The 27,110-nt window shown below is 43.7% G+C and overlaps 1 protein-coding gene and 2 pseudogenes across 1 annotated transcript; 2 read left to right on the forward strand and 1 right to left on the reverse strand.

Annotated features, from left to right (window-relative positions):
* Positions 1-437: 437 nt before the first annotated feature.
* LOC120020668 lies at positions 438-3,695 on the forward strand (annotated as a pseudogene).
* Positions 3,696-4,784: 1,089 nt separating this feature from the next.
* Positions 4,785-9,686, reverse strand: LOC120020292 (ranBP-type and C3HC4-type zinc finger-containing protein 1-like). Its single transcript, XM_038963853.1, has 9 exons — positions 8,956-9,686; positions 8,343-8,517; positions 8,115-8,210; positions 7,867-8,008; positions 7,691-7,781; positions 7,313-7,592; positions 7,113-7,231; positions 6,819-6,929; positions 4,785-6,716 (listed from the first exon to the last, which is right to left on the reverse strand). Exons 1-9 carry the CDS (start codon positions 9,211-9,213, stop codon positions 6,672-6,674), a joined length of 1,317 nt encoding a protein of 438 aa, XP_038819781.1. The 5' UTR covers positions 9,214-9,686; the 3' UTR covers positions 4,785-6,671.
* A 980-nt stretch (positions 9,687-10,666) lies between these two features.
* The window catches only part of LOC120020669, a 38,517-nt pseudogene continuing 22,073 nt past the window's right edge, over positions 10,667-27,110 (forward strand).

A 27,110-nucleotide genomic window follows, 5' to 3' on the forward strand; every position in this document is an offset into this window, starting at 1 on the left:
CACACAATAGTACCGTAAGAAACGAGGAAAAACATGTAGCGCAGTATGGCCTAGCTGCACCTGTCATCTTGGGTGTTACACTTACTGTACCCGAGAGGTAGGCTCTGGCTTATAACTACACATTTGTAAAGGTATTAAGACATTGTTTGGTTGAAAATAAACACCGTTTCGGTATTTGCGTGTGTAACGTACCTGGTTCTATGACGCCAGCTAACACATCCTCCCAATCAATATTGGGTTAGCAGGTACGCTAGCTAGGTTAACGATGTTGAGCGCTAACGCTATATTATTGTGTGAGTCTTAGTTTCCTAGGGTCCAACTGAGCCAGTGTGAGTGGTACAAGGCAACAATATGGGACTGCTGTCTGACCCAAACCAAAGGCGAGCCCTGACCGACCTTCTCACCTGTCCAATGCACCAATTTGGTGAGTCCTTGTAGAATCCCGACGGAGAATCCGTTGGGGAATGGAATGTAACTGGGCATCCTTTTGATGTAAATTACCCAATCCACTTTGTAGGGTATCATTTAAATGGTTCCCCTATAAAAGTAGGGTGAGTCAGCCTGATAAGCCTTCTTCCTATTGCCTGTCACTAAGGTCAGGAAAAATGATCTGCCCTTCCTATCACTAACCCCAACTTTGACATTCAGTGCTTAATTTACCTATCACAATTCCAGCTGTAAGAATGATATAATCCCCCTGTCCTCTTCCATAATATTCCTTCTGCGTTTCTCTTCCTCTCCTCTGTAGTGAGATGCCGGTGGATTGGCTGGTGTACACTATGCAGTCTCAAAGGCTGGAAGTGTTTACTCAGAGCTTCACCTGCAAACTTCCCTTTCCCGATGAAAACAAAGAGAGATATGCGAGTGTGTGCTAAGACAAAGATGTCTAAACATGCATTTAATTTGATCACAGTGTGCACACACTTTCACACAGATGCATTCCTTCCTCTCAGGCTTTAATTTCTTCTCTTTCTCTCACTCATCCTTTTCTCTGTTTGTCTGTCAGTCTCGGTCAGATGGTGCATGGCACTAACATTTATGGGATCCTTCGGGCCCCCAGAGCCCCTCATACTGAAGCCCTGGTGCTGAGTGCCCCCTGTAGTGAGGGAAACAACAACGACCAGGCTGGGCCTTGCCCAGTATTTCAGGAGTAAGCATACTACTTACACAGACCATTGGATAAGCACCACACAAGCATACACCCCTACCTTCTTTCTTTAATTAATCAGTCAATGATTCGGTCTCTTCTCAGGTCAGATCCACTGGGCTAAGGATATCTTTCTGGTGAATGAACATGAACTGATCGGCATGCAGGCCTGGCTCGAGGGATACCACCACACCAACACCACTGGTCAGTACCTGCATCTCTGTAATGATGTAACCCTGAAATGCACCAGTCGTAGAGACACCATTATGGACTCTGTATGTATTCTCAATGTCTCTATACCATCAACCCCAAACCTGCCAACACTGTGCCTCACTCTGGGTCCCCCAGGTGGTGACTGGTCTCCGCTGCAGGGGAGAGGTGGCTCCATCCAGGCAGCACTGTCTCTGGAGCAGAGCAGTGACATCATCACCAGTCTGCACCTGGTGCTGGAGGGGCTCAATGGCCAGCTGCCAAACCAAACCTGGACCTGGCCAACCTCTTCTAAGCCTTCTGCCAGAATATGGTATACCTGTGTACCATCCAGGGAAAGGTAAGGAGGAAGTCCAAATGCCAGTAGTTACTTCAGTGAGTAATTAATTTGATATACTTGCAGAAGGTACTTCTATTTTTAAAAATGTTTTCAGAGGTCTAATAATAGCACACCACAAACATTTCAGCTTGTCCCTTCCTCTGTATTTGTGTCAGGTAAGGACGAGCCAGTAATAACATGTTTAATTATCTGGCTGTCATGCTGACTGCCCTCTCTCCATCCAGCTCCAGAGGAATGACGTTGGGCTACAGCTACGCGGCCCAGACCATGATGCTGTTGAAGCAGGCCAGCGGGCGGCCCTGGGGGAACCACGGCCCATTCCTTAGATACCACATAGAGGCTGTGTTATGAATCTTATGAATAATGACTAAATGATGTATACATTTAACGTAGAACTATAACTAACAGAATTCTACCCTGTCATTGTATGATTGTATGACATTTATTTATCATACAACTATAAATCTGATGTGTGTGGTTTTGGTCAGAATTGGAACGGGGACTTTTTGTTCCTTTTTGGTACGTAGGCAGGGTGCAAGTGTGAAACAAATGATAAGAGGAGCTATCCACAGACAAGCTATACTACTGTGTTCCTTACAGGACATTCTGTCCCCACCCAGGGAGGGGAGAGACCTTGGGCTTGTAGTAGATTGTATAACAGGTGGCAGACAATGTATGAGAAGGAGAAGACTTGTAAACTATATTGTCATTGTCTCGGAGAGGGACATTTATGACGAAATGTGAGGTATATAGACCAATGTACAGGAAATGATTAGCAGAGCTCTCGTAAATAAACATTCATGACTATTGTAGACTGGCCTCTGTCTGTTTTCATTTCTATCAGTATCCTACAAATCCTGATATAGCAGACTGAGTAGTTTAATTGAATTGGTTTATGAACATCAAGAACATGATTCTCATAACAGGCTACCACCGTCAGGGGCATCAACACCTTCAGACAGTACAAGACCGACACCACCACCATCGGCAGGTCAACTACTGATGTCCAAGCTTCAATTCAGATGATCAGAAAACATTAACATTTTTGTCATTTCTATGGTGACATTTTCACTCTTAAAATTCCATGCAAATAAACCTGTGTGTGTCCCTCATCCTCAGGCTCCTGGAGGGGATATACCGGAAGCTGAACAACCTCCTGGAGCGTCTGCACCAGTTCTACTTCTCATGCCCTCACTCTCTCGCTTTGCCTCCAGTGGTTACTACATGCCCGCCTTCGGCCAGCTGGCTGTCATCATGCTGCTGCGTGTGTCCTTCGACCTCTGGGACCTTGGGGATTCTAGTTTTATTTAACCGTTATTTAACCAGGTAGTCCAATTGAGGTCAGATTACCTTTTTCCGAAGGGAGACCTGGCCAAGAGGGGAGGATGGTTGGAATTTACTTTCTCCTCGTCTGTCCTCCCATCAGCCCAGGGATCCTGTTTATACTGACTCCAGTAGTGATCAGTCATATGACAGGGGTAGCTCTGTACACCCTCCCCATCCTCTCTCAGCAGATGGCTATGTAACACTTCCCTGTGTCTGAGACTGAAACTGTGGTCCTCACTGCTATTGTCATCTACACAGCAGGCCCTGCCACACAACACACACAGGTACACACAAACCCTCACATCCCTCTCTTTCTCTCCCTCTCAAATACACACACTCAAAGAAAACACAACCTGTTTTCCCACTAGCGCCGGCTGTCGGCTATAGAGCCGGTTACACACTCATTTTAAGCCGGGTACTTTTTCCACTTAAATTAACTAGGCTACTTTTTAAATTCGTATATCAGTAAAATAGGCAGCCGAGCCCTCCCACTAGAATGAACGATATGCATCTTCTAGCGATCTTGATAGGACAGGTGCCTGTCAATCACAAAGTGAGCGATGACAGGGAAACACTGCTGGTTTGACAGTCTGTCTGTCCCACCTCTCCGTACCTGTGGGTGTGTGTTGTGTACGCTGTGGTTGCAGTCAAATTTCTTTACACAAAGGGTGAGAGCATGATGCTTCTTCATCGTCTGTGAGTCAATTTGCACGTCCCATATAATGTCGTCATGATGAGCTGAAATCCATTTAGCCTATTGTTTTCTGGCACGTTAATTTATTTTCCTTTGCAATTCATATACAGCCACGAAGTGCTGGTACAAAGGCTTACTCTGATTTGATTGACGAACAGCAAGCTTGACTAGTTTATAAATGGTGTGGAACTGACTGAATAAAGGCGATCTCATATTCTTTACATTCATAAATCATACAATGTAGTTATGTCTATGATATCACATTGGGACAAGTAAACTAAAGTTCTCGTTTGTATTTTTGATATGAAGTCCATTAGGACTTGCCAGACAGTGATGTTAAAGTGATTGACTCATCAGTTGCACACTGGTAGACTTTTTGGCTATTATCTGCAGGAACAATAGGTAGGCTAGTGGAGCGATACTCTCACACTGGTCCAAAATATGATAAAAGAAAACAGATTGAATTGTTGTAAAAGCTAATGATACTTCTATGGTATTTTCAAAGATATTGATACAGATCTACTGGTTAATCAACGTGTTGACAACGGAGTAGTCAACTGCCCATGATTAATACTTCCTTCATTCTTCAATCATACCTATAGTGCAGATGGCTGAGAAAATGCCTCTTTAAAAGGAAGCTTGAAGCCTGTTGAAGTCAGCAGACTCTTACAAGATTCTTAAAAAATAAATCTGTGGGTCAGATGTTAAAGTATTTTATTTTTATTTTTATAAATGACGTGTGTGGCAGAATTGTATTGGGTTCAGGCTTGTGTGCATGGGATGGTTTTGGTTTATCATACCCAAATACATAACTGAAACTGTTTTGGATGTTTCTTGGTTATGTTAGTGAATATTCTGCTAATTGATCAAACAGTTCCACTGACATTGGAAGGGACAAAATAGAATGTTAAGGAGGTAGCAACATCCTACTGCCAACCTCATGGTAAGTAAAAACATCCATAATTGCATCTACTGTATGAACTAAGAATTGTCTTTACTTTCAAATGTTTAAAAAAAAAGTACTTGAACACTAATTTATAAATGCTGAAATAAAAACTTAATTCAAACTTGATTAACTTATGTTTATTCAGTTAACACCATTTTATACAGTCATGTTCCTGACAAAACATTGTCACTATCACAGTTCAGACAGAAACTTATTGGCAAGTAGGTGAAACGCATTACGCGTCAACATTGCCAAACATTCTGTTAAAACACTAAATACAATGTTATAAAAATAAAAGCACTTTTAAAACCCTGTCACTTCCACAGCCTCCTAGCAAGCAATTGCCCTCCTATAAAACAATATGGCACCAACCAATGACAGACAAGACCTGGGCCTGTATTCACACTGAGGGTGCCTGATTAAGCTGAACCATGAACGGGCAAAAGCGGTGAGAGAGAAGCGCCAATCTCAAGTCAAACAGCAATCTGCGCCGCTCGGTCATGTCAACAAGGCATCATTCAGAAATATCTTTTACATAAAAAACCTGTTTGAATTTAACTAGTTTTCATTGTCAGTGTTTTTATCCACGCAATCATGTTTGCATGTGAAAACACAGAATCCTACTCATTACCCCACCTGCTTAACCTACATCATGGTTGCTTTGAGCTGACTTCACAGTCAAAAGCAGGGCACCTGGCTCACGCTCGGTTCCAACTGGAACGCAATCAACTCTTACCCGGTTCACCTGGGGCATTAATCGAATCCCCTCATTGTTTCAGAGTAGGATTGCTGATCTAGGATCAGGTCCCCCATGTTTATTTAATTATGATCTAATCTGATCCTAGTAGGGCTCACCCCATTTAGTCAACTGGTCGACCAAGATTTTAGTCGAGCAGTCAAATTGAGCAGAAATGGTTAGGTTCGATTACTCGTTGGTTATTACTGCATTGTCGGAACTAGAAGCACAAGCATTTCGCTACACTCGCATTAACATCTGCTAACCATGTGTATGTGACAATGAAGATTTGATTTTATGTATTTTTTATGGCACGTGAGACCTGTCTGATTCGCGCCTGTCTCAGTGTACAAATCCATTGGAGGCCGCGAGGATGGCACACCCGTATCACCAGTAGTACATTTACTGTTAATTTATTTACAGTAGTTTCTGTGAATGCATTCAGTATTATTAGTCTTACCGTTCTCATTGTCGAAGTGGACACTGTTTGCGGAGTGCACAACATATACTACACTTGTGAGAAACAAGTTTAGGTTTATTTCATTCCATTTTTTAGTTGTCAATTTACTCAGTCTTTTTTGTTTGGAGCACTCAATGTTGAGTAAAGATATGCACCTGATTACGCATAGAAGTAGACCAAGGCTACCTGGCAGCGCCATTAAAAGCAGCAGACAAGCTCAGTGAATATAGTTGATTTTATTAAAACACATAGGGTGTGTCTATGTATGGAAAAAAAACATTTTTGACCAATCGATTGGTCGAAAGAACAGACTACTTTCGGTCGACCAATATTTTTTGGGGGGGTTGGGACAGCCAGCACTCCTACTCTGAGACTGTTTAAATACAGGCCCGGGTTTTAAAAACAGCTTTTTTCAGCTTTCAAAGTATCGACTTTCACAGTTGGCCAACTTCAAAATATACAATATTATCTCATCTGAGATATATCAGGTAGAGGGATGAGAGAAGCACCACCCACCCCTCTAAAATAAATATTGGACTAGTCCACCCCTCCATCCCTTATGTAAAATAAATAAATGGTAAAGTCTGCCACAAGGCAAAGGATGCTGACTCATGTCCACAGAGTCAAAAGCCAGCTCATTGACTATACAGGTAGTTCCTTTTGTGAGCCTCAGCAAGTGGAGTTGAATGTTTGTGCTGCAGCGTCCAGAGGTGTCATCATAGTATGTCAGTAGTGGTGGTGGGTTTGTAGCTCTAAGTTGGTGTGTGAGTGATCAGTCTTCCAGGTTATTGTATAGGTTACGGTTGAGGCAGTTAACTGCTCAATGCACTGATCTGCTCCTCTCTTCTTCCTTTCTCCTTTATCACACAGATGAGAATAAAGAAAATACTATAGTTTACTAAAGGGAGAATAACGGTGATGTGTGCCATCTGTCTGTAGGCATGCCATAGATACAGTACCTGTTGTATGCGGCTGTGCTTGTGTGAGTCAGGTCTGGCTGTACTGCAGATCTCACAGCCTGGTCGGGTAGGCTTGTTGATGAAGGTGCAGGAGGGACACGCCCATTCGGTCTGCAGATCAGAAGGACAGAGAGGATGTGTGTGAGAGTAGGAACTTTCTATTAGTGTATCACAACCAGTGATGTTCAGCGGTACACTAGCTACATGGAACTATCAAGTAAAGGAAGAGTAGGTGCTCAACTCGATCATCTTGCGTAAAAACAGTCAATCACAAATTTAAACATCGGGGTTGACCTGTGTTTTACTGGCTTTGCTGGGCTTATCAGGTTTATCGATAAGATGCAGCGTCTCCAGGTTGAGGGCGTCTCGGATCTCGCTCGTACCCAACCTCTCGGCCCCACTTCCGGTGCTCCCTACAGCCAATCACAACAATGAAAAAGGAGTTCAGTCATGTGTGCGCATGTGTGTAAGTGCATGCCAAGAGGTAAACTTACCCTGGGTGTTGTGGCTGAGCCTGGAGGGCAGGGTGCTGTAGCCCCTCCAGTCCTGGGACAGAGGCCCGTTGCTGGGGGGTGGGGTGAGTTGGGCACCCTCCTGGTCCTGCTGGAATAGCTGGCGGGTGAGGCGGGCGTGGCGGGCTGAGACCAAGTAAAGGTAGGCCGTATCCCCATCCCTCTGGACCCCATACGAGGCCAGGGACCTAGGCTCTGTGCAAAGGCATTGTCCAATCACCCAGCGCTGCACGCGAGGGTGAAAGCCATACTCCAAAAACACCTGAGAGAGAGCAATGACAGAGGAGAGATTTGTGGACAGTTTCATTTGCCGAATGTAGCCCAAATATTCTAGCAAACAGAGACAGAAATGTATCTGACCTGCTGCTTGAGTGCTGTGACAGTCATGTGGGGAAAGACTTTCACTGTGACGCAACAGGAAGAGGAGATGTCTTCCACTGCCACAGACAAACTGCAATAGAGACATGAAACTTTATTAGCACAAATTATCCATGTTCTTTTGGACTACTGCCAAGCTACTGCCTGTTACTTCTCACCTTATCTCTCCTTCGGCGTAACTCTTCTCAGACAGTTGGATAGTGAGCACTGCCTTCTGACGAGCTAGAGCAGACGCGTGCTGAGCAGCACCCTGGCTGTCACCTGCCTCGATCGCCCGGGCAAGCTCCAAGCACAGCTCCTCTTCAGAGAGAGAACATGTTCACTCACACACAGAAAAATGTACCCTATGTAGTCTTGCAAATGTGGTAGAAAGAGAGTGGGGGAATCGTGTGGTGAGGGTACTCACCAGTGAGTGGTAAGGAGGCTGTGCTGCACTGTTCTAGAGCTTCTGCTGCATGCTGCTGTCGGTCATCCATAGGATGTGGGGAACTATTTACAGCAACTACAGTGAGGGAGAGAGTGGTCAATTGTGCTAGCCATAGTATGGTATACTAGGAAGACACTCCTAATACACAACGACATGAATGCATCTAAGCAAGCAAACAAGAGGAAAAAGACTGCCATGCCCTCTGACCTCTGTGTGCCTCTCTTAGTGATGACATCACCACAGTGGCCCACTGCTCAGCCTCCAGGTCACAGCGGAAGTTGAAGCGGATACAGTCATGAGGGGGCGTGGCCAAGCGCATCTCGTGAAGGCATGGGGACTTGACCTCATACTGCACAGAGCGCAGGTCAAACTCGGCAATGAACTGGGAGAAAGAAATAAAGAGAATAATTTGCTTAGATCTCTTATCTTTGTGGACTTCATGGATATGGACCCACTTCACCTTAGAGGGACAAACTGTAACCCCAGTGGCAATGTGCTAACTTTGATGTTTAGTTGTTTACATGCTGGAATAATCTTCCATAAAGAACATTTTGTCTTCCCTTGTACAGACAAACACAAAGGACAGATAAGTAAACTGTAATCATCACAATACATCGTTTCCCACCAATAGGATTACTGTAGTATTTGATTAAACAAGATTCCAATTCAGTGACTACTGTATTTTCTGTTAACAGATATTGCTCCAACCAACAAACACATGTGTGCAATTTCTCATGTCAACGCATGAAATGTATTGCATGGCATTACATCAGGTGTCGAGATACAGTAGATCTAGACGTTACAGAGCAGTGTATCTTACCACACTACGGCCGCTTCCGCTAATGTCCCTCAGTGCTAGCCGAAACTCTCCAGCTTTGCTGGGGTCCATGCTAAGTTGAAGACGGAGAGCCTCATCGCCAGCTCCAGGGAGGCAAAGCGGTCGAATACCCGAATGGCAAACCGACACCCGTACCGACATCAAAACGGTATTGCAGTTAGCCAGCGCGGGCCCGCCATGTACAGACTGGGACGGGGCTGGCACAGGCGGTTTACCCCAACCGCCAGAACTCAGTGCCATATTCCACAAGCACAAAAACAGTTGGAACCTCCAAAGCACAACGGTACCTATGTCGGTATCGCTAGTTTGTATCAGTCTTGTTTTTTAACAGCCTACCTGTTAGTAAAGTGATAGCGTTTCATTGTAGCTATCTATCTGGCTTGTCTCTCTCCTAGCTACGATAGTGAAACGAAACAACCCCCCCCAAAAAAATATCAAAACAGGAAGTAGCTTGGTTCGTCCTTTATTTACCTCCGATGGAAACCGGTCTTAATAGACATGATCCGAAATCGAGATGGGAAAAAAACAACAGCTTTGCACACCGTGTTAATTGTTGCAACGTTAATGAATGCTGTATTCGGTATTATAATAATAATATCCAATGATAAATAAGTATATTATTGATCATGAGGAGGAAAACAATCAATTATACTTAAAGTGAATCTAATACAATAATAACGCGTTCACTAGCCTAAAGTTCGATAGGTCGCGATATTGAGTCGTTTCATCTTACCGTCCAAATGGAATCTATGCAACTGGCTATACACAAGATGGACCACAGCCTGCCGTTTCCAACGGGAACAAATTAGTCATAGTGGGCAGAACAAACAATGGCATTTTAAAAAGCTTTTGCAAAGGGTAAAGTCTACAAAACTTAGTCCACTCTGTTCATAACATATTCTAGTTTTGAGAACAGAAAACTGTAATGAGATCAAATGTTTCATCGATGACAAAATTTGCGGAATGTCGGCCAAAATCCATCTCGTTCCATCTTCTCCCACTGCTGGCCAGTGGGCTTCCTCTCACAACCATATTTGGTAGTGAGTGGAAACGCCAAGTGGATGCTTCACATTTATACATCCGGTGAAATATCTGTCTCATTGTTCTATCTGTGCTCATATCCCCCATGGACTGGTTTGTACATAAAATATTCTCCATTCAGGCTGCAAAGTAGAGTTCTGTTACCCGACATTAAACTTCATGTTAGGGGTTGGTAAGGCCTGTTTTTAATCCATAACTAAGGTACGGGCAGGGCTCGGGTAACACTAAATTGATCACTAACATTGTGAAGCTGAGACATTTGCTCATGCTCTGCTGCGCAGTACAGTCATATCTGACTACGATCTGAACCAGAATATGGCTTTACAGGACACATGGAATATGGCGATTCTCCTTAAGCCCAGGAAGCAACCGTTCAACTTGCCATTCACCAGCTTTTCAAGCTTAAAGGGGAATTTCACCCTAGCTCTGCCACGGCATATAGTCATTACTATATTAACAACATTACATTTTTATCATTAACATTATCCAAACCGCAAGCTAGAACTAGCACATTTTCATTTCACTGGTAGAATCGGGAAGTTTTGACTTCCTGTATATTCGTCTGCTCATAATGAACCACAAAGTCCGGCATTAATAGCAAATGCAGATACTGCCCGCTAAGGTAGATGGGGCATGCTCACAAACTTGGACGATGGCATTGTGTACTTCAAACGAACAACATCCAGCAATCTCAGAACTTCTGTTGGACCACAGAGCACCTTTCAGACCATGTAATCAATTTAATTTACCCCTCTTCTCTTTTGACCTTTTCTCTTTGTAATACTCAGGTTATCTGGAGTCCTTCCACAGTGCCCTGCTGAAAAATACCCGAAGGCGGCAGCATTTTGGCTACAAAAGCATGAGGGAGCGGGCACACCTTGCAATTATGGAGCACAAGATTGTGGGACAGAAACCAGCAGGGGACACTGAAAGGTATAAAATCAAGACTCCAACAGTAATGACAGAACCACCTCATTCTTCTCTCTGCAGATTCTCAAAACACAATGAAAAGACATGTCTACCAAAAGCCCCCGCAAAGGGCTACTATTGACAAGAATGATCTGTCAAAGTCAATGGGCTGGGGGAGGTTTAAAGACAGCACTTTTAAATAAGGCAAGGTTTTTTGGGTTGTGCTTAGACCAGCATTTCCCAAACTTGGTCCTGGGTATCCCAAGGGGTGCACGTTTTGGTTTTTGCCCTAGCACTACACAGCTGATTAAAATAATGAACTCTTCATCAAGCTTCAATTATTTTAATCAGCTAGGGAAAAAACCAAAATGTGGACCCCTACATGACCAAGTAATTCTGTTTGTGTCTAGAATCCACTCCAGGAAGAAGCCAGGCACCACGGTATTGTCTAAGACAAACAAATTAAATAAATTACTCCTATTGTAGTTTGAACAACAGTTGAACTGTGCCAACATAACATCAACAGTCATAGAGATTACATTTACAACAATATTTCGCTTAATATAAATAAATATGGCATAACCCTCAACTTTTGCACAGTGACCAGAACATGTCTGCCTAGGTACATAGGTAGGCAGACAGTATTCTACCTACAGACATGTCTATCAGGCATGCTTAGGCAAATATTTTAATAGTAAAACCAACGTCAGTTTTAGAGATTTAAAATGGTAAATTGTTGTATTATTGTTAATCCTCACTGTTTGCTAGTAACATAGCTAGCTAGCTTGCTAGATATACAATATGTGTTATTTAATCTGTTTGGTAGTGGTGGAAAAAGTACCCAATTGTCATACTTGAGTAAAAGTAAAGATACCTTGATAGAAAATGACTCAAGTAAAAGTGAAAGTCAACCAGGTAACTACTACTTGAGTCTGAAAGTATTTGATTTTAAATATACTTAAGTATCAAAAGTAAAAGTATAAATAATTTAGAATTGCTTATATTAAGAAAACCAGATGGCACAGTTTTCTTATTTTGTATTTATTTATAGATAGCCAGGGGCACACTCCAACATGCAGACATAACATACAAATGAAGCATTTGTGTTTAGTGTGTCCATCAGATCAGAGGTAATAGGGTAGATCAGGGATGTTTTCTTGATAAGTGCGTGAATTGGACCATTTTCCTGTCCTGCTAAGCATTCAAAATGTAACGAGTACTTTTGGGTGTCAAGGAAAGTGTATGGAGTAAGAAGTACATCTTTCTTTTAGGAATGTAGTGAAGTAAAAGTAAAAAATAAATAATAAAACAAATGTATGTACAGTATATATATATATATATATATATATATATATATATATATATACACACACAGTTGAATTCGGAAGTTTACATACACCTTAGCCAAATACATTTAAACTCAGTTTTTCACATTTCCTGACATTTAATCCTAGTAAAAATTCCATGTCTTAGGTCAGTTAGGATCACCACTTTATTTTAAGAATGTGAAATGTCAGAATAATAGCAGAGAGAACGATTTATTTCATATTTTATTTCTTTCATCACATTCCCAGTGGGTCAGAAGTTTACACACACTCAATTAGTATTTGGTGGCATTGCCCTTAAATTGTTTAACTTGGTCAAACGTTTCAGGTAGCCTTCCACAAGCTTCCCACAATAAGTTGGGTGAATTTTGGCCAATTCCTCCTGACAGAGCTGGTGTAACTGAGTCAGGTTTGTAGGCCACCTTGCTCGCACATGCTTTATCAGTTCTGCCCACAAATTTTCTATAGGATTGAGGTCAGGGCTTTGTGATGGCCACTCCAATAGTTGTCCTTAAGCCATTTTGCCACAACTTTGGAAGTATGCTTGGGGTCATTGTCCATTTGGAAGACCCATTTGCGACCAAGCTTTAACTTCCTGACTGATGTCTTGAGATGTTGCTTCATTATATCCACATCATTTTCCTGCCTCATGATGCCATCTATTTTGTGAAGTGCACCAGTCCCTCATGCAGCAAAGCACCCCCACAACATGATGCTGCCACCCCCTGCTTCATGGTTGGGATGGTGTTCTTCGGCTTGCAAGCATCTCCCTTTTTCCTCCAAACATAACGATGGTCATTATTGCCAAACAGTTCTATTTTTGTTTCATCAGACCAGAGGACATTTCTCCAAAAAGTACAATCTTTGACCCCAATGTGCAGTTGCAAACCGTAGTCTGTCTTTTTTATGGAGGTTTTTGAGCAGTGGCTTCCTTCCTTGCTGAGCGGCCTTTCATGTTATGTCGATATAGGACTCATTTTAGTGTGGATATAGATATTTTTGTACCTGTTTCCTCCAGCATCTTCACAAGGTCCTTTGCTGTTGTTCTGGGATTGATTTGCACTTTTCACAACAAAGTACGTTCATCTCTAGGAGACAGAACGCGTCGCCTTCCTGAGTGGTATGACAGCTGCGTGGTCCCATGGTGTTTATACTTGAGTACTATTGTTTGTACAGATGAACGTGGTACGTTCAGGCATTTGGAAATTGCTCCTAAGGATGAACCAGACTTGTGGAGGTCTACAATTTTTTTTGATTTTCCCATGATGTCAAGCAAAGAAGCACTGAGTTTGAAGGTAGCCCTTGAAATACATCCACAGGTACACTTCCAATTGACTAAAATTATGTCAATTATCCTATCAGAAGCTTCGAAAGCCATGACATCATTTTCTGGAATTTTCCAAGCTGTTTAAAGGCACAGTAAACTTAGCTTATGTAAACTTCTGACCCACTGGAATTGTGATACAGGGAATTATGAGTGAAATAATCTGTCTGTAAACAATTGTTGGAAAAATGACTTGTGTCATGCACAAAGTAGATGTCCTAACAGACTTTCCAAAACTATAGTTTGTTATCAAAACATTTGTGCAGTGGTTGAAAAACTAGTTTTAATGACTCTAACCTAAGTGTATTTAAACTTCCGACTTCAACTGTATTTATTTTATTTTATTTAACCTTTATTTAACTAGGCAACTCAGTTAAGAAAAAAAATCATATTTACAATGATGACCTATGAAAAGGCAAAAGGCCTCCTGCGGGGACGGGGTCTGGGAATAAAAATGAAAATAAACTTAATAAAAATATAGGACAAAACACACATCACGACAAGAGAGACAAAACAACACTACATGAAGAGAGACCTAATGGTAGCACCTAATACCTAATACAGCATGGTAGCAACACAACATGGCAGCAGCATAACATGATTGCATCACAAAACAGGGTACAAACATTATTGGGCACAGACAACAGCACAAAGGGCAAGAAGGTAGAGACAACAATACATCACGCAAAGCAGCCACAACTGTCAGTAAGAGTGTCTATGATTGAGTCTTTGAATGAAGAGATTTAGATAAAACTGTCCAGTTTGAGTGTTTGTTGCAGCTCGTTCCAATCGCTAGCTGCAGCGAACTGAAAAGACAAGAGAACCAGGGGTGTGTGTGCTTTGGGGACCTTTAACAGAATGTGACTGGCAGAACGGGTGTTGTATGTGGAGGATGAGGGGTGAAGTAGTTATCTCAAATAGGGGGGAGTGAGGCCTAAGAGGGTTTTATAAATAATCTACAACTAGTGGGTCTTGCGACGGGTATACAGAGATGACCAGTTTACAGAGGAGTATAGAGTGCAGTGATGTGTCCTATTGTAACGGAAATCTTCGTCCTCCTCATCCGAGGAGTAAGAAATGTCGGACCAAGATGCAGCGTGGTGAGTATCCATTTTAATAGGAATACGTGAAACAAATAAAATAACAAATAAACGATCGAAGACGAAACAGTCCCGTAAAGTGACAACACAAAACACAGGAACACAGTAACAGGAACCCACAATACCCCACAACCCACAATACAAAACAGGCTACCTAAATATGGTTCCCAATCAGAGACAACGACAAACACCAGCCTCTGATTGAGAACCATATAAGGCCAACACATAGAAATAGACAAACTAGACATACAACATAGAATGCCCACTCAGATCACACCCTGACCAAACAGAACATAGAAACATACAAAGCAGGGCGTGACACCTATAAGGAGCATTGGTGGCAAATCTGATGGCCGAATGGTAAAGAACATCTAGCCATTCGAGAGCACCCTTACCTACCGATCTATAAATGATGTCTCCGTAATCTAGCATGGGTAGGATGGTCATCTGAATCAGGGTTAGTTTGGCAGCTGGGGTGAAAGACGAGCGATGATGATAGAGGAAACGAAGTCTAGATTTATCTTTAGCCTGCAGCTTTGATATGTACTGAGAGAAGGACAGTGTACCATCTAGCCATACTCTCAAGTACATGTATGAGGTGACTACCTTAAGCTCTAAACCCTCAGAGATCACACCTGTGGGGAGAGGGGAATTCTTCTTACCAAACCACATGACCTTTGTTTTGGAGGTGTTCAGAACAAGTTTAAGGGCAGAGAAGGCTTGTTGGACACTAAGAAAGCTTTGTTGTAGATCGTTTAACACAAAATCCGGGGAGTGGCCAGTTGAGTATAAGACTGTATCATCTGCATGTAAATGGATGAGAGAGCTTCCTACTGCCTGAGCTATGTTGTTGATGTAAATTGAGAAGAGCGTGGGGCCTAGGATCGAGCCTTGGAGTACACCCTTGGTGACAGGCAGTGGCTGAGACAGCAGATGTTCTGACTTCATACACTGCACTCGTTGAGAGAGGTGTATATATACAGTTGAAGTCGGAAGTTTACATACACTTAGGTTGGAGTCATTAAAACTTGTTTTTCAACCACTCCACCAATTTCTTGTTAACAAACTATAGTTTTGGCAAGTCGGTTAGGACATCTACTTTGTGCATGACACAAGTAGTTTTTCCAACAATTGTTTATAGACAGATTATTTCACTTATAATTCACTCTATCACAATTCCAGTGGGTCAGAAGTGTACATACACTAAGTTTTATCAGAGTTTTTAAACCCAAAGGTGCAATATTGTTAGACTACTGGGAACGCTTGCGAAACAGACCAAGCAGACCAGGCCAGGGTTTGGGGTTTGAGAAGTCAATGAGAGAAGTAAAAAATTCTTCCTTTTAGTTGTGTCACGACTCCCACCGAAGGTGGCTCCCCTGCATGTTCGGGCACCTCCTCTCCCATCTATGGAGGAGCGAGTCCTCCACCACACAGCCATTCTCCACCGTATCGGGTCGGCAATGGACCAGATGATGGAGAGGATGAACCGATGGGAGAGGAGTGGCCTCCCTACCTCACCCCCAGCTCCTCTTCCGCCAGCACCACCTACCCCTCATCCGGCGTCCGGATCCGGTGCTCTGCGTCTGGCGCTCCCCAGGGAGTACGATGGAACGGCGACTGGGTGCCAGGGGTTCTTACTACAGCTGGAGCTGTACCTGGCTACCGTTCGTCCGACTCCCTCGGGGGAGGAGAGCGTGAGCATCCTCGTCTCCTGTCTGACGGGTTGAGCCCTGGAGTGGGCCAACGCAGTGTGGAGTGGCCCAGACTTGGCGAGGGATCACTACCCCGAGTTCACCCGCCGGTTCCGGGCCGTGTTCGACCACCCACCGCTTACTGAAAGAGTAAGCGATGAATGGCTGCAAAGCTCTTTCGGGACCCTCTCCATTATGGTAAGCCTCGTAAATGCGGCTTTAATGCTGCAATCCTGACTCGGCCCTGCTGATCACTTGCCTCCCAGGGGCTGGTGGCAAGCTTCTTAAAGAGGCTACAGAGGTCTCAAGGCTGCTCACTATGCTCCAGACGGACATGGCACGTGTCAACGGATAGGCTTTGGCTTCAGTGGGGACTTCATGCCACCATCCCTGGCTGACACAGTTAAAACTGCCACCGCCAGTTCAGAAAATATTCTTGGCGCTCCCCTTCACACCAGATTCCACCTTTTGGCCAGGAGTTGACAACATCATACAGCAGACTACAAAACTGCACAAAGACAGAGAGACTTTTCAGGAGTTCTCGGCAACTATGCGCCTTACCGCCACCCCTCAGAGGAACTGGAAAACAGGGCAGCATGTCTCGAGGGCGCTCCAGCAACGTATTGGCGCCCCTCCTCCCCCGCCAAGACAGCAGGGGAAGGGAAATGGGAACCAGCATTTTACACCCTGACAACCCAAGTACAGGCATTGTGACCACCCTTACAAGCAGCAGCACGCGGCTTAGAAGGATGTCCTCCTGAGGTGCTGGCGGTCATCTTCGGCCGTTTCTCCCTGGGTACTGGACACAGTCCTGGGGGGATACAAATTCCAGTTCCGATGCTGACCACCGCCCTAATTGGGCATCTGGGTCACCTCGTGGCAGATGAGGTGAGGAAGGAGGTGCTCCGGCTGAATAAGGACATAATCAGAAAGGTAGAATGCTAGAATGGCTAAGTAGGTTCTACTCTACGTATTTCATAGTTCCGAAAATGGACTGCAGCTTCTGGCCGATCCTGGACCTGTGAGGCCTCAACAAATGTTTAAAGGAGGTCAAGTTGAAGATGCTCTCGTCAGCATGGGTGTTGCAAGCAATCTCAAGCGGCCAGTAGTTCACCATGCTCAACCTGAAGGATGCGTACTTCCACATTCCTGTTCATTGAGCTCACCACGCCCTCCATTTTGTAAATCTGACCACAATTCTATCCTCCTGATTCCTGCTTACAAGCAAAAATTAAAGCAAGATGCACCAGTGACTCGCTCTATAAAAAAGTGGTCAGATGAAGCAGATGCTAAACTATAGGACTGTTTTGCTATCACAGACTGGAACATGTTCCGGGAATCTTCCGATGGCATTGAGGAGTACACCACATCAGTAACTAGCTTTATCAATGAGTGCATCGAGGACGTCGTCCCCACAGTGACTGTACGTACATACCCCAACCAGAAGCCATGGATTACAGGCAACATTCGCACTAAGGTAAAAGGTAGAGCTGCCGCTTTCAAGGTGCGGGACTCTAACCTGGAAGCTTATAAGAAATCCTGCTATGCCCTCCAACGAACCATCAAACAGGCAAACCATCAATACAGGGCTAAGATTGAATTGTACTACACCGGCTCCGACGCTCGTCTTATGTGGCAGGGCTTGCAAACTATTACAGACTACAAAGGGAAGCACAGCCGCGAGCTGCCCAGTGACCCAAGCCAACCAGACAAGCTAAATCACTTCTATGCTCGCTTCGAGGCAAGCAACACTGAGGCATGCATGAGAGCATCAGCTGTTCCGGACGACTGTGTGATCACGCTCTCCGTAGCTGACGTGAGTAAGACCTTTAAACAGGTCAACATTCACAAGGCCACGGGGCCAGACGGATTACCAGGACGTGTGCTCCGGGTATGTGCTGACCAACTGGCAGGTGTCTTCACTGACATTTTCAACATGTCCCTGATTGAGTCTGTAATACCAACATGTTTCAAGCAGACCATCATAGTCCCTGTGCCCAAAAACACGAAGGCAACCTGCCTAAATGACTACAGACCCGTAGCACTCACGTCCGTAGCCATGAAGCGCTTTGAAAGGCTGGTATTGACTCACATCAACACCATTATCCCAGAAATGCTAGACCCACTCCAATTTGCATACCGCCCAAACAGATCCACAGATGATGCAATCTCTATTGCCATCTGGCGCCCTTTGGGGTATGACTTCACTACAGGAAAGAAAGAAAGAAACAAAAATACATAAACCTGGACTTTTCCATCAGACTGTGCACTCAAAATTCCTGCAGTAACTGACCTTATGTTTTACTTATTTATAGACCTGAAATGGTCATGTGTTGGTCTCCATTCACTACTGCAATATTGCTTTCTTGCTTAATTCTCATGGATTTTAAAAGCCTTTTTTTGTACTATTTATTTGTGTCTGGAAAGAAGATGGTGGGAATAAAGATTGATGATGTTTGTGATGACAGGTAGCAGAAAAAATGAACACTGGTGAAATGAGAGTGAGTGAGAATGAATGGGGCGGCATGTAACTATTTTAAATTTACAAGACCTTTGGAAAAGCAATGGGAAACCCATTAGCTCCGAACTATGCAAATCTTGTCATGGGGAAATTAGAATTTTATTTTATTTATGAAAATAATCCTTACAAAGATCATGTTAAATATTGGACCCACTATACAGACACTTGCTTTTGCAATTGCAATTGTTCCGAAATTAAATTAAACACATTTCTTAACTACATTAACTCTAGAGAACAATCAATTTCCTTCACTACGGAAAAGAACATTAACTCTATACATTTCTTAGATGTGCTTGTTACAAAGAAGGGACAATCTCTAAGTACTACAGTTGATAGAAAACCTACAAATAACTATCAGCTGTCAGTTTAGTATTTTTATCAACCTCTCCCCCTAAAAATTGGTTTACCAGTCAGCCAACTTCATAGATTGGGTCGCATCTGTGACATAGAGGAAGAATATGATAGGCAATGAAAATCTCTCCTTGAGCGTTTCTGCTTGAGAGGATACCCCAATACCTGGCTTAAGTCAAAACCTTGAACAGAAGCCAGTTACTTAACTCCCAACAAAAACAGAATAAAACTTTTTTTTTGTCAACTATATACTTACTTTCAATGATAGCTGTAACCAAATCAAATGGCTTGCAGATGTTAATGTGAGTGTAGCGAAATGCTTGTGCTTCTAGTTCTGACTATGCAGTAATATCTAACAAGTAATCTAACAAATTCACAACAACAACCTTATACACACAAATGTAAAGGGATGAATAAGAATATGTACATATAAATATACGGATGAGCGATGGCATAGGCAAGTTGCAGATAGGCAAGTTGCAGTAGATTGTGTAGAATACAGCATATATATATATGAGTAATGTAGGATATGTTAACATTCTTTTAAAGTGCCGTTATTTAAAGTAACTAGTGATACCTCTATGTAAACATTATTATAGTGGTGATATTTAAAGTGACTAGTGATACCTTTATTAAGTCCATTTATTTAAGTGGACAGAAATTTGAGTCTCTATGTTAGTGATGGCTGTTTAACAGTCTGATGGCCTTGAGATAGAAGCTGATTTTCAGTCTCTCGATCCCAGCTTTGATGCGCCTGTACTGACTTCGCTTTCTGGATGTTTCCTGAAGTCCACGATCATCTCATTTGTTTTGTTGACGTTGAGTGAGAGGTTATTCTCCTGACACCACACTCCGAGGGCCCTCACCTCCTCCCTGTAGGCTGTCTCGTCGTTGTTGGTAATCAGCACTACCACTGTAGTGTCGTCTGCAAACTTGATGATTGAGTTTGAAGCGTGCATGGCCACGCAGTCATGGGTGAACAGGGAGTACAGGAGATGGCTGAGAACGCACCCTTGTGGGGCCCCAGTGTTGAGGATCAGCGGGGTGGAGATGTTGTTTTCTACCTTCAACACCTGGGGGCGGCCCGTCAGAAAGTCCAGGACCCAGTTGCACAGGGCGGGTTTGAGACCCAGGGTCTCGAGCTTAATGACGAGTTTGGAGGGTACTATGATGTTAAATGCTGATCTGTAGTCAACGAACAGCATTCTTACATAGGTATTCCTCTTGTCCAGATGGGATAGGGCAGTGTGAATGCGATTGCATCGTCAATGGACCTATTGGGGCCGTAAACAAATTGGAGTGGGTCTAGGGTATCAGGTAGGGTGGAGGTGATATGGTCCTTGAATTGGCTCTCAAAGCACTTCATGATGACAGAAGTGAGTGCAACGGGGCAATAGTCATTTAGTTCAGTTACCTTAGCTTTCTTGGGAACAGGAACAATGGTGGCCATCTTGAAGCATGTGGGGACAACAGACTAGGATAGGGATTGGTTGAATATGTCCGTAAACACACCAGCCAGCTGGTTTGCGCATGCTCTGAGAACGCGGCTAGGGAGGTCGTCTGGGCCGGCAGCCTTGCGAGGGTTAATACGTTTAAATGTTTTACTCACTTTGACTACGGAGAAGGAGAGTCCACAGGCTTTGGTAGCGGGCCGTGTCAGTGGCACTGTATTGTCCTCAAAGCGAGCAAAGAAGTTGTTTAATTTGTCTGGGAGCAAGACGTCGATGTCTGCGACGGGGCTGGTTTTCTTTTTGTAATCCGTGATTGACTGTAGACCCTGCCACATACGTGTTTTAGCTGTTGAATTGCTACTCTACTTTGTCTCTATACTGACCCTTAGCTTGTTTGATTGCCTTGCAGAGAGAATTGCTGCACTGTTTGTATTCGGTCGTGTTTCCGGTCGCCTTGCCATGATTAAAAGCGGTGGTTTGCGCTTTCAGTTTTGCACGAATGCTGCCATCAATCCACTGTTTCTGGTTAGGGAAGGTTTTAATGGTCAGAGCGGGTCAGAGAGGGTACGACATCTCTGATGCACTTGCTAATAAACTCGCTCACTGAGTCAGCGTATACATCAATGTTATTGTCTGAGGCTATCCGGAACATATCCCAGTCCACGTGATCGAAGCAATCTTGAAGCGTGGAATCCGATTGGTCAGACCAGCAATGTATTGACCTGAGCACGAGCGTTTTCTGTTTTAGTTTCTGTCTATAGGCTGGGAGCAACAAAATGGAGGGGGGATATACACGGCTGTGGCATAAGGCATACACCCCCATCCTTACCAGAGAGATGTTTGTTTCTGTTGGCGTGATGCGTGATGCGTGAATAAACCGGGTTGCTGTACCGACTCTGACAACATATCCCGAGTGAGCCATGTTTACGTGAAACAGAGAATGTTACAATCTCTGATGTCTCTCTGGAAGGCAACTCCTGCCCTAATTTCGTCCACCTTGTTATCTAGAGATTGGACATTGGCGAGTAATATGCTCGGAAGCGGTGGATGGTGTGCTCGCCTTCTGAGTCTGACCAGTAGGCCGCTCCGTCTGCCTCTCCTGCAGCGACCACGTTGTTTTGGTTCGGTCTCTGGGAAAGACGTATTCTTGGTCATAATGTTGGTAAGTTGACATCACTTTTATATCCAATAGTTCTTCCCGACTGTATGTAATATCACTTGAGATTTTCTGGGCTAACAATGGAAGAAATAATACATAAAAAACAAATAACTGCATCGTTTTCTAAGGACCTGAAGCGAGGCGACCATCTCTGTCGGCGCCATCTTCCATGGCATCAAGTCTATTGTCAATAAACACTGGTATATACTATCATCAGACTCCTCTTTATATCCTGCTTTCCAGAATCCACCTTTTCACCTACAAACAAAAGAAATCTGTCAAACATATTGGTTAAATCACATGTGGTCAGACAGAGAACGAGTAATTCGTAAAAGGATGCTTCCCCTGTAGATCATGTACCTCATGTAGCACCATAAGGAAATGTTCTAACTTAGTATGCCATCAGACTTCTAGGACCTATGAGATAAAGTAAGGTATAACTTGCACTAGTAAAGGAGTTATTTATGTGTTACAGTGTTCTTGCAATAAGATTTATATTGGAAAAACATTGCGCACCTTGAAAGTTCGCCTTGGAGAACATAAATCCACTATCAGACGTCTAGATATCACCTTGCCAGTTGCGAGACACTTTATAGAACAAAATCATTCTATTAATGAATTGCGTTTCGTTGGGATCTAAAAAGTTCATCCACCACACAGAGGTGATTATAACAACAAATTACTCCAAAGAGAAGCCATGTTGATATATAAATTACATTCTGTATCCCCACTCAGTTTAAACGAGTAACTAGATTTCACCTCCTACCTATAGTATCATGCCTGCTCCCGCTCTCCCTCTCTGGCATCCGAGGGCGCCAGGCTACCCTTCATTACGCACACCTGTCACCATTATTACGCCCAGCAGCGCTCATTGGACTCACCTGGACTCCTTCCCTTTGTTGAATAACCAGCCTATAACCGTCTGCTCCCCTGTTTGTTCACTGTGTCTGCATTGATGTCGTTATTTTTTCCCCTGTCCAGACGCTGTTCCTGTCCTGATTCATGTCCGTTGCTCATTAAATGTTCTCCCTGTACCTGCTTCCTGTCTCCAGCGTTGATCCTCACAGAATGCTGACACCAAAATTGGAGGCATTAGGGTGTCAGCAACAATTTTAACATATTATGTTGTCAAATTTACTTTAGAGAGATGGCAATGTTGCTATTACTGTTACTAGCGAAGTTTGAAATATAGCTAGCAATGTTAATGTGTGGTGGTTCCCTCAATCTTAGCTGGCTAAAGTTATAACATTATTGCATCTACATCTGGTGACATCACAATCATGACAAAAGGTTTTCCTACTAATTAGTTGACTTCTTTTGAAATGTGTTGTAACGGAGTTGTATTGAGTTAGGCTAATGTTAGACAGCTAATTAGGTAGTTAGCTAACTAGTTAGGTAGCTAGCTAACGTCAGCTATGATAGCGATGATAGTGATAATGATTATCAAAATATACATAACCGGATACATAACCAGCAGTCTATGGTCTAGCTACCAGTAAACTCACCACCATTGGAGACCAACGAACTACGACCACCTGGTCCTTCGGCAGGGTATGCAAACCATAGTTGGCTGTGGTCCAGGGCTTTCCAATCTCAAACGGCTGTGATCCTTTAAACACATTGGGATTAGATGTTTTTTTAGGGGCAGTCGCTCTTTATAGACCATATCCCCTCCACCTTACCTGACACCCTAGACCCACTACAATTTGCATACCGCACCAACAGATCCACAGACAACACAATCGTCATTGCACTACACACTGCCCTATCCCACATGGACAAAAGGAATACCTATGTGAGAATGCTGTTCATCGACTACAGCTCAGTCTTCAACACCATAGTGCCCTCTAAGCTGAACACAAAGCTCAGGGCCCTGGGCCCTGGGTCTGAACCCCTCCCTGTACAACATAACACCTAGACTTCCTGACGGGCCAACCTCAGGTGGTGACGGTAGGCGACAACAACTCCGCCATGCTGATCCTCAACACGGGGTCCTACAGGGGTGCTCTTTCAGCCCTCTCCTGAACTCTATGTTCACCCGTCTCCAACTCAATCATCAAGTTTGCCGACGACACAACAGTGATTACCAACAACGACAAGACAGCCTATAGGGAGGAGGTGAGAGCCCTGGCGTAGTCATGCCAGGAAAATAACCCCTCCCTCAACGTAAACAAAATGAAGGAGCTGATTATGGGCTACAGGAGACAGCAGAGAGTGCATGCCCCCATCCACATTGATGGGGTCGCAGTGGAGAGGGTCAAAAGCTTCAAGTTCCTTGGCATGCACATCACTGATGACCTGAAATGGTCACTTCACACAGACTGTGTGGTGAAGAAGGCACAACTTACTTACTGACTTTATTGTCCCTATTGGGATTTTTTTTGCAGTGTCATGTACACGTTTAAAGTGGGGTTTAAATACAAAACGAAATTGACAATACAACTTTCATAACAGTTACATACCAATAAAACATTTTGTTTTTAAAGACTAGCCTGCTGGCCTTACTGAGTCGATAAGAACATTAACCTGAGCTATTTAGGAGGGATATCACACCTGGCACAAATTATTGTCTAGTTCTGTTTTTCCTGCTGAGGGGTGCCCTATACCGGCGCCCAGAGGGGAGTAGTTCAAAGTCCTGTTACAGGGGGTGGCTTGGGTCTAAAATGTTTTTGCCTTGCGGAGGGCCCTGACCTTAAAGATCTCATCCAGGCCTGTCTGTTTGACTCCAAGTACCTTGCTTGCTGTGGTGATAATCCTTCTCAGCATATTTTTCTGGCTGACAGTGATATTGCCAAACCAACAAACAATACAAAAAGTTAAAATACTCTCAATTAAAGATTTGTAAAACAGAGTCATTATAGTACAGTCAACATAAAAAGATCCCAGCTTTTTGAGAAAGTACAGTCTCTGTTGACTCTTTTTGCAGGTCTGTACATTTACTCCACTGAAACTTGTCTAAGGGGACACCCAGATATTTGTATACCGCTACAATCTCTATAATCTTACCTCTGATAGATGTAGCAGAGGTAGGTGTTGTACGCTTCCTGAAGTCTATCTCTTTGGTCTTGTTGGTATTAAGGACCAAGTGTGATTCGTCACACCAAGTCATTTAGGACCAGTTTTATGACCAGGCCATGATGTTCCTCGTCATCATGCAACACGTTGATCAAGGCAGTGTCATCAGCAAACTTAACGAGGTGTCTGTCAGGATGGGAACTAGTACAACTATTAGTGTACAAGATGTACAGGAGTGGAAACATAGCACATCCCTGAGGAGAGCCTGTGTTGGTATTGCGTATGTCTGACACGTGGGGACCTACTTTGACCCCCCATCTAAGGAGAAGTCCCGAATGAGTCTCTGTGCCAGAATGTAGGACTGGATTGTGTTGAAGGCAGAATAAATGTCAACAAACAGAACCCTAACATGGGATTTGGCACCTTCTAGATGTTAAATAGGGTAAGAATGGCATCATCAGCTCCTCTGCTAGGCTGATAGGCAAACTGAAATGGGTCGAGAAGCTTCTGGGTGACTCTGAGAATATGACTTTTCACAAGTTTCTCAAGGCATTTCATTACTAAGGATGTCAAGGCGACAGGGCGGTAGTCATTCAGCACAGAGGGATTAGATGCTTTAGGAATTGGTAAATTATTGAGTTTTTCCACAATACTGGCACGTGTTGCTGGTCGAGTGAAGATTGGAAAATGTCTGTAAAAACACCAGCCAATTGTTCAGGAGAGTGCTTTAACACATGTCCACTTATTTTGTCTGGGCCTGGGTTTTTGTGTGTGTTACATCCCCTGAACAACTTTTAAACATCAGACTGTTTAACTCTCTCAAACATTTGTAATGATGCTTCCAGTTGTTTTACCTCCGACACAAAGTTGTCTGATTCAAATCTTGAGAAGAAAATATTCAGTTCATTAACCATGTTCTGGCCCTCATATCTCCCAAGGTCAGCACTGGTTTTTCCTCTGCCTGTGTGGGGGGCACTAGCCATGGATTTAATCCCTTGCCAGGCCACCCTTGCGTTTCCTGAGGAGAGGGTCCTCTCCACTCTTTGCTTGTATGCCTCCTTGTCCACCAGTATCTATCTGTCACGCCCTGACCTTAGAGATCCTTTTTATGTCTCTATTTGGTTTGGTCAGGGTGTGATTTGGGGTGGGTATTCTATGTTCTTTCGTTCTATTATTTGTATTTCTATGTTTTGGCCGGGTAGGGTTCTCAATCAGGGACAGCTGTCTACCGTTGTCTCTGATTGAGAACCATACTTAGGAACCCTTTTTCCCACCTGTCTTTGTGGGAAGTTATCTTTGTTTGTTGGCACTATAGCCTTTAGCTTCACGGTTGTTTGGTATTGTTTATTGTTTTTGTCGGCGTCATAATTAATAAAGGATTATGTACGCTCACCACGCTGCACCTTGGTCCTCTTCATTCAACGGCCGTTACACTATCTTTAGATCTCACGTTGCACATCTCTTAAAGCCAGTGGCGTGCCGTGGGCCTGGGGCCTGGGCCTTCAGTGAGGTATTACACAGTCCCACCCGAATTAATCCACCTCATTATGATGCCATGGCTCTAGACACTATACATTTAGACAGAAACGCAGTATAACCAGGCGTTGCGTCACCTTGAAATTGACAAATTGACATTTTTGGGTAAACAGTGTTTACCCAAAAACATGACACAATCAATGAGTCTTTTCAATATTTCCCTTCACCTTTTCATTGTGCAGCTCCGTTGCCCTGCGCGCGTGTTCTTTGAGCTGTAGATCCACTCCGGTGTCCCCAAAAGTTTTCAAAAGCACCATTGCTTGTTAGTGCCCAGCCGTACTTTGGTGTCTCGTTGCTGCCTTGGTTAGACAACTCAAGTTTGCAAAGCCAGTGTGGCTCCAAACACCAAATCGATCACTTCCAAATAATAGGCATTCCCAGCAGTACAGTTTGCAGTGCTTCTCGGAGCCAAGGAGCCATTGACAGCGCTCGTAGTTGAAACTTTGAAAGTGGCGAGCGAACGAAGCCCTTTCCCGCCTGTGACAGGCTTTGTGGCGTCGGGCGACCTCTCCTTACAATGTCTAACTTTTCTTGAAAAGTTCGTCTTGAGAATGGCGTTATAATTATATCCTCGACCAAATCGATATCTTCTCCTCCTTCCGCCATTGTGGGTTGAAAAAACAGCTTAGTAGTACGCAAATTAATTCGTTTATCAAATTCAGTTTCCTAGATCTGCCGATAGGACCTGCCTCTCAATATTGGTAATCCAATCAA

Source organism: Salvelinus namaycush, chromosome 25 (genome assembly GCF_016432855.1).
Source record: "Salvelinus namaycush isolate Seneca chromosome 25, SaNama_1.0, whole genome shotgun sequence".
NCBI lineage: Eukaryota > Metazoa > Chordata > Actinopteri > Salmoniformes > Salmonidae > Salvelinus > Salvelinus namaycush.